Source organism: Aphelocoma coerulescens, chromosome 12 (assembly GCF_041296385.1).
Source record: "Aphelocoma coerulescens isolate FSJ_1873_10779 chromosome 12, UR_Acoe_1.0, whole genome shotgun sequence".
Taxonomy (NCBI): Eukaryota; Metazoa; Chordata; class Aves; order Passeriformes; family Corvidae; genus Aphelocoma; species Aphelocoma coerulescens.
In genome coordinates, this window is record NC_091026.1 from 18,064,092 (window position 1) to 18,076,115 (window position 12,024).

General features: G+C 41.3%; 1 protein-coding gene across 2 annotated transcripts in view; it reads right to left on the reverse strand.

Annotated features, from left to right (window-relative positions):
* Positions 1–233: 233 nt before the first annotated feature.
* The window catches only part of SHQ1 (SHQ1, H/ACA ribonucleoprotein assembly factor), a 40,441-nt gene continuing 28,650 nt past the window's right edge, over positions 234–12,024 (reverse strand). For both annotated transcript variants that reach the window (XM_069027824.1, XM_069027823.1), the window contains exon 12: positions 234–2,155. In XM_069027824.1, the coding sequence (XP_068883925.1) occupies positions 1,510–2,155 (646 nt within the window). In that variant the 3' untranslated portion in view covers positions 234–1,509. The remainder of the gene's footprint in view (positions 2,156–12,024) is intronic.

A 12,024-nucleotide genomic window follows, 5' to 3' on the forward strand; every position in this document is an offset into this window, starting at 1 on the left:
TTCACACAGCTTTCTCCAGCCCCTGTTCAGATGCAGGAAGTTCCTGAGTTCATCCCTGGAATTTGGCGAGAGCAGGACAACTGCTCTTTTCTCCTGAAGTGCATTTCTCCCCCTTCTCTCAGACTTTGGCAGCTCCAGTGTGGATTTTATTGCCGGCATTTAGAAGAGTAAGTGCTCCCTGACACACAGGATGGGAAAGGTTTCTCCCCCAGGGAACAGAACACAGAGACTGATTAAGCGACCAGCAGGTATTTAAGAACATAAAAAATATTGGCAGGTGAGGGCTGCAGCTCTCACTGAGCAGGAGCTGGTGCAGGAACAGAGCTCACCTGCTGATTTCAAGCAGGGAACAGCACTGGTGAAGAGTAAGTCCTTTAGCTTAGGATTTTTATATGCTTTTTAATAGAAAAAAGGTTGAAAAGTAATCAAAACTTCCTTCTGCAGAGGAATGAATCAGGTGCTCCTGTTGGGTCTGTGCTCCTGCTGAGCCAGACCTGGTGGTCCATGTTCCATCTTCCCAAATCCTTCTGTAGAGTAGTAACAGCAGATGATTTGCAGCAGCCACCCCATTTCAGTAACAGAAATTAGCTAACAAACTGTATTAAGCTGACTGGCTTATTTTGAGCATTATAAAGGCAATAAAGGATAAACAAGTTGGCCAAAGCTGTGGGTGCAGACTAACAAAGCCAGGGCTACACAGGCCAGGTTTGCTCTCAGTTCTGTTCCAAGATGCACAAACTGTGGTGTTCCTTCATTCTGGTTCACATTACTGTGGTGGTACTGAGAGCATGTACAGAAAGAAACATTAAATAATTGGGATTTCTGTTCTTTGAGCAGCATCAGAAGTGTCCACACATAGAAACATTTCAAAAACAGCACAAAAGAATGAATACATGACAAAACTGAAAGAACTTATGGAAGATCTGCAGAAATATAAACTTCTAGCTCTTAGACATATAAGATACAAACATACAAGATACACAACAACATATAAAATCTTGTCTTCAGGGCATAGAAATTTCTTTTATTTTGTACAAAAAATATAGAATTTATATAATTTAAAATAATTTGCCATCACTATTTAAACTTATAACCATTATGTGAAGTGGTTTGCTATGAAGCATTAAAAATAACAGTACAATGCCATAAACAAGTTTATACAAACATAATGAGGATTTTTTCAAGTAAATTCCAACAGCTAAAACACATTAAAATGAGTCATTTCAGTTAGAATGATGTCCTAATCAAATACATCACTGAATAAGCTTAATGAAAACGGTTTCTAGAAGTTTATTGAAATTATACATTCTCACATCAAATATGAGACTGTAGATTTGGAGGAAAATAAAATAACTGTGAGAGTATCACACAGTCCTATCAATTCTTTTCAAAGCCGTCTTGTCCTCCAACAAAAAAAAACATTTTTGTGCAGCACAGGACAGCCTTGGGGCAGCTCATTACAGAACAAGCTGTGAGCTAGTGGGTCACTCTGTACTCCTGCATGGTCCTTTAGTCTTCATCTTCATTTGTGCTGCAGAGAAAAAGAAATGGATTTGGCTTGGGAGACACCTCCAAGAAATTTCCCTTCCCAGCAGCATCTTCTGAAAATCTGTCAGGCTCGGGTACAGGGTTTTCTTCTTGTTCCTGTGAAATGCAGCCTGCAGTAGCCAATCCTTCAGGCTGCTCTGAAAGTCTCATTGCAGAGTGGATTTGCATTTCTAATTCTTCTACCAGTTTTCCAGGAGTCGTGGATTGCAAGGAAACCTTTGATTTTCCATCACCGACCTCCACCGCCGAAGTGTTTGTGCCCTGCCTTAATCCATTACAGTCAATAAGTGGAGCTGTCCTCTCCTCCTGGAGCGTGCCTTGGAAAGAATTTATTTCCCCATCTTCGCTGGTCGAGGACTCCTGCTCATCTGAATCAGAGCCTTCTGTCTCAGATGATGAAGTGCTGCTGGATTCTTCAGAGTCACTTGTCTCCGACTCGGAGCAAAGCAGCTGTTGCTTGGAAACTGTGCCAGCAGCTTTTAACGCCTTCTCTTCCTCCTGTACCAGCACTGCTGCTGCTTCCAGCTCTTCCAGCTCCAGCCCCATGTGGGACTTGCTGAGCGTGGTTTTCTGCAAGGACTCACACAGTGCAGCCAACTTTTTTGACCTTTAACAAAGAACAAGATACGTTATTGAACCTGACAGAACTTTCCCATTCGATAACGAGAACATAAATCTTAAAACATTTCTTTCATTTTCTTGGGATGCAAACAACTTTCTTCTTCAACTCTGATTGTTACAGGAGGAAAAAATATCAGAAGGATTCATAATTACAATTATTTAGGGTAACTTTTCCGCCAAGGTTAGACAATATCCCACTGAAAGGCTTTGAGGATATTTTCAGGAAAGATCCTGCTGCTGGATGCTTCAGCCGTGCACAGTGAGGGAGGTTTCAGAAGAAACCTTTTCAGGTTTGCTGTCTTTAGCTGCACACTCTGCAGCACAGGGCTGGCTGGCTGCAGTTCATGTGCAGCAAAATTATTCTTGTTTCCTACCCTCCCAAATATATCAGTGAAATGCATATGAACCAAGGGAATATGGCTGATTAGTGATCCCTTCTCCTCCCCTCCCAGCCAGCCTGGTGCATGCACAAACACAGGAGATGTTCAATACTCTGTCTGCAGATGTACTTTACCCTTCACTTGGAATTCAGCTGAAATATAATTCAGCAGGAGGAACAGGACCATTTAGATAAATGCCCCTAATAAAGCAGACACACCACATTGGCTTCAAATCTCAGGTCCAGCCCTATCCATTTCCTCAAGTGTTGGAAGCCAGCACGTGCTTTACCAGAAAAGGGCACCACGGATTTATAAATAGAGACTAAAAAGTGGGAGAGTGCCTTGAAATGGAGGGGGGTGAGGGCAGAGGGGAAAATGGGCATGAAAACCCAAACATACATCCTGTTTCTTGTTGTGGAGTTTTGCCTCAGACTATCAATCAGCTTTTCACCACTTCCTGCAGCAGCAGGTCTGCTATAAATCCTGCAGTAACTGACTGGGTTTCATTTCCTCTGCCAGAGCTGTGAACCTGCAAGGCACGACACACTGACACTGGAGCAGGGAGCTGGGGATGTAATACACAGCTCCTGCGAGGCAGAAGTTAAAGTGCTTGCTCTCTCACTTGAATGATTTTAAAGATCTTTATATTCTGTTTCCCAGGGGGCATAATTACTCAGTAAAACGTAGATGCTTCCAGGTTTTGGTTTTTTTTTTTTCTGTTCCTAAAGGAATTGTATTTTTAAGTGGGGGAAGGGAAATTCAGTGCAGCTCCTTACACATTTTACAGACAGTGCAACATTTAAATGCTTTAAAAACTTGGAATAGAACACACTAAACTTCCTTAGTTCAACCCATAGACTAGGAAACTGAGAAATAACTTTCCCAGAAGTAAAGCAACAGAAAGCAATTAATATTTCTAGAATTTTCAAATCTAAAGCTAAAAATTAACTACAACATCATCCTAGCAGCCTCTAATATAAAGAAGGGTACCAAATTTTAAGGAGACATTATTCTAATGTTTTCTTTCTGGCAACTCATTTCCATTGTTTTGTCAAGAACTTGCATTTTTCTCGAAAAGTTAGGGGGGATTTGAGAAATTGCCAACCTAATTGGGAACAAAGTGAGCATTCTCCCTGCTCCATCAGTAAAGAGAAAGAAAAAGAAGCCAAGTGATACACTGAGATGTTCATGGAGCCTTGCAGGTAGGTGGGAACAAAACAAGTGGCTGCAGGGAAATCTGCTTCCTGAGACACTGGGGAGAAGCTGATTTATACCCCGAGTCACAAGAGTTTATATCCCTTTCAGAAAGCATTTTGCTTTGCTTTTGAAACAGCCTCTTTCCTTCCTTTTAACTCTGTGCATGTGTCCCTTTCCCTGTGAGAGCTGCTCAGAACATGAAGATTCAACTCCTTTTCCTCTCCTGTTCCCTGACTGTCCACAGCCACAGGAGCTCCAAGGCTGGATGTGCCCTGTGACAGAACCCTGTTTTGTCCTCATTTTATGTGGTTCCCTTGAATTTCACTGACACCACGAGCAACTCCTCACACATCCTCTGGCACAACAATTTCCTCTGGTGATACCCCCCAGCTCCCATTGCCTGTCTCACCCACCTGTTTTACTGCTGCCATTACAGACAGAAAAGCAATTTTCAAAGCCCTGTTTCCCCCCACACTTCCATTGAGCCTGTAAATTTGTTTCCCAGTTCCATGTATATTTTTTTTTCCTTTTTCCTATTCTTGCCTATTTTTTCTACCTCTTCATACCTATTTCCCCTGCTCCAGACTCTCAGTACTTAAAATCCTCTCCACCTCCTTCACTATTCCCTTATAATGCAGTTTATATATTAAGATACAGAAACGTATCACAGAACTGCATCAAGTATTAAGGAGTTTAAGAAATAATGTGCCTTTTTGGCATTAATAAATACTTTGCTGTGTCCAGGTTACCTAATGGCAAATGTTAAGGAAGAAAATACACAGTGATTAACTCATTTGACTCAACACACATTATGCTACTAAATTCAATGTGGTCCTGCTGACAGGTAAAAGAATAATCTCCCTAAAGCAGTAAGTTGGTTTTTTAACTCTTGGCCATGTGAAGTATTTGATGTCCCTGCTCATTGCAGGGGGGTTGGACTAGATGGCCTTTAAAGGTCCCTTCCAACCCTAAATATTCTGACTCTACAAAAAAGTCTCATTTCCGTTTTCTCTGTGGGTCAAATGTTTCTTCCCGACTTTCACTCTGCTCATCCAGTCTCAATCAGAATCTACAGAGCTCAACTTTGCAATATGAGACAAACTCAAAACTGTCACCTCTTGACAATTTTATACATAAACCCGAGAAACTCCACTCCCCAACTTTGCAATCTTGTATTAAAAAAAACAACCAAAGAACACTTGAAGAATAAGGTTGTTTCTTTCCTACCCCTGTGCAAGGGACTAAGAGAATTACAATTAGCCATCAGTTCATCTCCTTTAAGGCAATTATCTAATTTGAAGAGAACCAAGTTTCAGGAGTGCATTTCACATCAACCTTAAGAAAAGGTGGCAGCACTCCCTGGACAAAAAGCCAGGCAAACAGCCTAAAAATCAGAGCATGGAAATGCTTTCAGTGGGAGACCATGGGTCTTGGAGCTGATGGTTTTCCAAGCTGAAAGACAGGCAACAGTTCAGGAAACAAAAATGAGACAACAGAAACAAGATCTCGTGTATGAGAGACCTGCAGTAAACAGGCCCTGCTGTTTCCAAAATCTTTCGAGTAGTGTTTGAGAGATTAGACAGCAAATACTTTAATTTTTCAAGTATGATTAATGGAATCCATGATTACTTTAAGACATGCTCATTCAGTATGCACATTTGTGGTAATGATATCTTATTATTATGGTAATAGTGTTCTTACATAAACATGCATAATAGGTTTTAAAGGTGCTACACATGATAATTATTAGTTATCACGATGTCAGTTGCTTAAGGAAAATGTTTAATTACAGGTTAAACCGATCAGATGCATGTTTTGTTTAATGCATAGCTTTGAGGAACAGATAAGAGAAGCATCTCGGGGCTTGTCCATGTACTCTGGAATTAAAATTCCAAGACAGAACTACAGTAATCCTTGTCTAGGCACAAGAGAGTTTCTTCAGGTGCTAGAAGAATAAAAAAAAATCTTGTTCTACAGATCTTAGATTATAAAGGAGTGAAACTGGGCTGAAAAGAACAAAGACTCAAAGGAGATTTAGCAAATAAAGGGAGATGGATAAAACTCTGAGAAAAATAAAAAGAGGATTATGGCAACAGGAAAGGGAAATCATTAGAGGTTTATTGCAAAGGCCACTTGTGGTAGCATGAAGAGAAGTCATGGTGATGGGACTGACTGCAGGGCTGAGACATGAGTGACAACCAGGGTGGGAGCAGAGCAGGACACAGCTCCAGGTAAAGCCAAGCTCCTACAAGCTTCAGTTCTGCCTTCTGTTCCAGGGAGGACAGAGAGCACCAGGATCTGAAGAGTCAAGAGATCTGTTATCTCCAGAACACAGAGCTATGAGGAAGAAGTCTCACTGCAGACAGACATCAGGGATTTGATTGTTTCCAAGGAAGATTTCACATAAGCTGGAAGGGAAGACAAAAGTCAACCCTAACAGTAAAAAACAAATGCAGGACTTGGGTGGGCAGTACATCCAGCCACAAAATACTCTCATTTTTCCCAAATGATGAAATAAAAGAAAAATTATGCTTCTGTACACTATGTCCATCAGTCAGCACTATGAAAGGAAAAAGGTTTAAAGAAAGAGTGTTAATAACTCAGACCTTCCCATCTGCCTGGTACTTCCCTTATATCCAGTACTCCGTTTTTTTTAACATAACTGCTAAAACAAAACAACTCAAAGAGAACTTGAAATATGAAAATCAGCATTCTGCTCTTCATTGCAAATGATGATGGCACTGCATACTCAATCATGGCAGGGGAATTACACATCTAAAACACTCTGCAGATTATTTGCAAGCATGGGAGTGAATGTTGCTGCCCGAGAAGCTGTGGCTTCCCTGTGGGTCCCTGGAAGTGTCCAAGGCCAGGTTGGATGAAGCTTGGAGAAACCTGGGATAGTGGAAGGTATCCCCGGTTGAAACTGGCTGATCTTCTTTAAGGCTCCTTCCTGCCCAAACCATTTCATGATTCTATGAGAGAGTCACACTGGCAACACAACCTCCCAAAGCTGGAGTCAGTAACATCCAGCTGTGGAATGAAAAGTGACTTTGCACAGGCACAAGCTCCAGCTTGCTTTTGTTTTTGTAAACAATAGGAGGATTATTTCTACTGCCTCATCAATTTGGCTTTGCATTCACAGATGTGTACAAACATCCCCTGTTCTGAAGTACTCAGTGTAAACAAGGTGTAAGGCATGGCAAAACCCAGCAGAATCGCCTTGCTATCTCCCCTGGCTCAGTCCCGGCCAAGTTACAGCACAGAGCTGCTGACATATCGAGCTGCTCCTGCCCTAGCACAGCAGAAAAGGAACCAAACATGGGACCCTCTGTATCACAAACGTTGACAGCAGCTCTGCTGACCAGCCTGGTGTTTGAACGTGACCTAACCAATCTTGGAACTAACTAAAGATCATGCTGCTCCCGTGTGGTTAGGGCCCACTCAGTGTTCCAGTGGGAATCAGTCCTCCATGCCAGCAAGACTCGGCTCCACAGGGCTGACAAGCCCTGTTTTAGAGTGTGAAACACTTTCCATTAATTATCTTTACGCCTTGCAGGCAAGATAAACAAGTCTCAGAGGCAGCAGACTTCAAGCGCAGACGTGCCTTTGGAGCGGCGTGGCTTCCACCGGGGATGAACACGGGGCTGTGTCCCTGCCAAGCAGCTGGCCCTGGTGGGCCTGCAGCTCCCTGGGATGCATTCAAACACAAACCAGCAGCACGCTGTGCCACTCAGCAGGGCTGACAGACACAGAAAGGGCAGTTATTTAACTTATCTCCACTCAGCAGGAGCTCTGGACACACAGGATCCATCTAATAGTAAAGCTGCTGTGTTAAGCAAAAGGCTTCCTGTCTACTTCATCACAAGAGCCTCAGTTTTATCTCTTTAACATACAAGAAGTTACCAAGTTTAAAGAGAAAGCATCAGGCTATGTTTACACTACCTTTCCTCACAAGACCTGGCAAAACTCAAACTCAGGAGAGAAAGTTTCACAGACAGCATCCTTCTTTGATAAAACAGATAAGATACCAAGCAATACAACCAGACAAGTATCCCCACTTTAAATGTGTTCCAAATTACATACCTGGCAGCACTGCTCACATTTTCCCACAATTATTCATTTAGCCAGAGGCACTGTAAGTATTAAGACAATTCTAGAGTTAATATTATCTCAGACATCACCAGATATTATCCCAGCGTCTCAGCAGTTCAGATACAGAGTGTGCAAATTTACTATCTGTGGGACATTGAAATGTCAGTTAAACTATAAGGAATAATGGAATTTTCTGCCCTGCCACCAGACTGGTTGAGGACAGGCTGCAATAGGACATCCCTGGTATTTCTGCAGGGTCTGTCACCAGTGAATAAAAGGGCACCTGCAAAGGGACAGACTCTCCACACCTTTCAGATGGTCTCATTTTCTCCCTGCCCACAGTGGATCATGCTGGATTCCATCCATCACTGTCTTCCAGCCCAAGCCATATCTGCCCAGACATCAGGGGTGTGAAGAGACATTGTTCAGTGTCCAGTCGCCTGATAATGCCAAATGAACTCCCCACAGGAACTCTGTCACAATCCTGATGGAAATTAATATCCCTATGGCAGTAAGCCTACAGCTCAAGTTCTCTCAAAGCAGAAGGCTCAACAAGTTACAGCCACACATGAAAGCAGAAGATAAAGTGAGCTCATACAAGAATGACACAGCTGGCAAAGCACCCAACTAGTCCATCAAGAAGAAAATAAATTGTTCTTTGCTCTGAAATTCAGATGCAGCTTCTATCTAGCCCCAAACAGCTACTGGAGCAACCAAACTGGTAATCTTTGGGGAAAGCTTGAAGCTGATAGTTAACTGAGATCACCATGGTCACTGAGCAGCACATTCTGAGAGCCAGGGGTGGAGGATAAAGCAGAGGAAAGGCACATTCTTGAATGGCTGTAACAGAACTTAAACTTCAGGGGCTTAGCACAAAAGTAGCACAATTCCTTCAGAAAGGCAACTAAAAATGAGAAACATCCCTCCACACCTGATATGCACTTTCAAGCAGCTTGAAAGAAAAAAATATGATTGAATTCTTATGATACAGAATTGACAGACAATTTGATTTTAATAAAATATTCAAGACATGAAAGAGTCTGAGTTTGATCAGCCCTGACTGGTGAGACACAGGAGCAATAAGGATGATGGCACTGAATACTAAAGCAGAACTCATTAATGCAGAAACAGCTCGAGTCAACAGGCACAAAATTGCATAAATGGTCCAACAATGAGGTTAGATCACAAAACCCCTCCAGTTCAGGAAAAGAACCCTTACAAATGGACATTTAGGTACAGTAATAAGAAACTCATCACACTAAAGGCACCATCCATTTGCCCAAACCACTCTTTAAAAAGTCATGGGTTACAGAAGGACTTGAGCCTCAAAATCTGCCTGGAGACAAGAGACTAAGGCTCAATTACACCTTTTAGAGTGTATTTTATAGCATCTCACATATTTCACCATTTATTATTTCACTTTCAAGGTTATTTATAATGAGTGCTTCAATTATACACCAGTCAGTGACCTCCAATCATAGTGAAATCGCTTTGAAAAAGCAAGTCCAGGAGCAGTGAACAAAAATACCCCAAAGGAAGTTCTGAAGGAAATTCAGAGCAGAAAGTAATCTTGGTAAATGTTAACAGATAGTGCCACTCACATGGTCTGTCATGCACACTGCTGTATTACAGACCAGGACAACAACTAACTTTACACTTTACACTACACTAACTTTTATTGCTAAAGTACCTTCCTACACACTTCTACCCCAATTCTCCACAAGTTTGGGGAATCTGGGCACAGATTTTATTTCAGGCAGATCTGGGAACACAACTATTCCTTTTAAGCTAAAACTTAAAGCACAACAATACTACCACGAAGGTTAAGGCGTGAACTGGAAAATACACACAGCACCTGAACCACAGGGCAATCCTTTCACAGCAACAAAAGGCCCTAATTCAGAAGAGCACAGAAAAGATTCCGTTATAATCATCAGAAAAGTGAATGTGTAGCATCTACTAAATTCCTTCCCAGCCTTTATTAGCTGGTTAGCTCATCATACCCTACCTTGCTTAGGCGATCTGAAAGAATCACAGAAGAGGTCATACAATTAACAGAGATAAACACTAACAGCACCATCCAACAGTTTCATGTGCTCAGTTTATTATACACTTTTATAGTAAGAGGCAGAGGCCATAAATAACTCCATTAAAATCTCATTGGCTCTGATCAATGAGTACAGGAGATAATGGAAGAATGTTAGTAAAGGAAAAACAGAGTAATTTTTTTCAGGACTCAGGTAAAAATTGACCTAAACTTTAACTAATCTTTTACCATATCTGCAGCAAAAGAAAGACAGATGAGTATAAACACAACAGCAAAAAACACAACATTTGTTCACAGGAATTAGTTCTGGATTAACCATTGTTTTCATAGGAAAGAAACAAACCATCTCCCCAACTTCTAGAGTCAGTGCTCAAAAAAAAGGTGCTCAGTCTGTGTAAGATCTTTTATGCGACTGCAGGTAGGAATTCATGCTTTCTATCTCTCAAGATGATGGACTCTGCTTTTTTTGCCTAAATAACCTAGCTTTACACAGTTACACTGTCTATGTCCATACTGATCATTAATCATTTCCTTTCTAACAACTCCTGGAAACATCAGGCAACATCATCAAATTTAAGAGCAAGTAGAATTTAAGGATCTTTAAACTCCTACATATTTCATGAAAATAAGCAGAGGGATAAGTAACGAGCCTCCTGGGACAAGGCTGGCAGGACACAGCTATTATGTCTTGTCTTAGTAGAAGGCCAGGGCAGGCACCCACTAGCCAGCTGATCCCTGCTAATTCCAGCTGTGGACCTGCCTGGGAGGTGTCAAAATTATGTGGGGAAGGGACAAGAGCACAAGGCTTGGGTTGGGAAGTTTATCAAGTCTTTTTTCCTCCTTCCCTCACAATCTCAGACAAACCAGAGACTGGAACAGCCTTCCCTGCACAACAAATCTTCATTGCAAACAGGAAAACCACACCGCAAAAAAAGGAAGCACTGGGTTCAAAAAAGTCTGGAAAATGCATCTCCCCGTGAGTAAGATGCCCCCACTGCAAATGGACAGGATCAGAAAAGCAGAAATGAAGCATGAAGAAACTACTCTGGACATGAGAACCCCCCTTCTGTGCAGGTGACAGAACACAGCCCTGCCCCATAAACAACGGCTGATGGGGAGAATCCAGGGGGCTTAAGGGGAACATAAAATGCTTTAATCTTGGAATTCTGGCTTTCAAAGGGCATTATGTGGATTCTGAAACCAAGAGAGTGATGTACTTACACTGCAATCCAACTGGCAGTCTTGTAAACATGAACTGCTATCTGCATAGCTCAAAGTATTACAGTTTGTTAACCATAAATCAAATATAAAACATAGCACCATCATTTCAATTTAAGTGACTTCTTTTATGTTAATAAGTCTGAATGTTTCAAGTGACTTTCCCCCATATTTACTCTGAAATTCCACAGTGCTTCTTTCATAATGAATCTAAATACTGCATGAGCTGAACTTCACATTTATAAATATTTAAAAAAAAGATGAAGCTTTCCAGTGTAACATCTTACTTTCATTACTTGGTCTTTTTGATAAGTTGAAACCAAACAGATCATGGATTATAAAAGAAATCAAGTACAGCTTACTTATATAGATGATATTATGAAAATATTCATAAGAGGAAACAGACTTGGAATTAACATTGGACTATAAAAAGAAACTGAAGAGTACTTATATGTTTTAAGAATAGTTTAACGGAGCTTTGTTGCCAAAATAGCTCTAGTAAGTTGCAGCCAGTCCCAACATCTAATAATGGCACAGCTTCCAAAATAATATATGATAAACACAAATAATGAAAGATGAATTGGTAACTCACCACAAAACAAATGCAGAGAAAGAAAGACTGTATAAAACGATAGCAGTATTGGCTGTGTTACAGAAACAGAACACTGACAACTGTTCTGTATTAGGCCCATCTCCCTCAAGTTTCTTTGCTGCCATTACCTAGAACTTGGTCTTCACCATCATTGCTGATGATCTAGGAGAAAGCTCTTCTCATGCTGCAAATTACACAATTTGTGTTAAAGTATGGGAATGAAAAGTACTCACACACAGCAGGGCAGAAAATGTGAATTTTAGTGTCAGGATAATGCTAGCAAAGGCCTGTATTACAAAAATAACAACAGTGGCAGGGAACAGGCT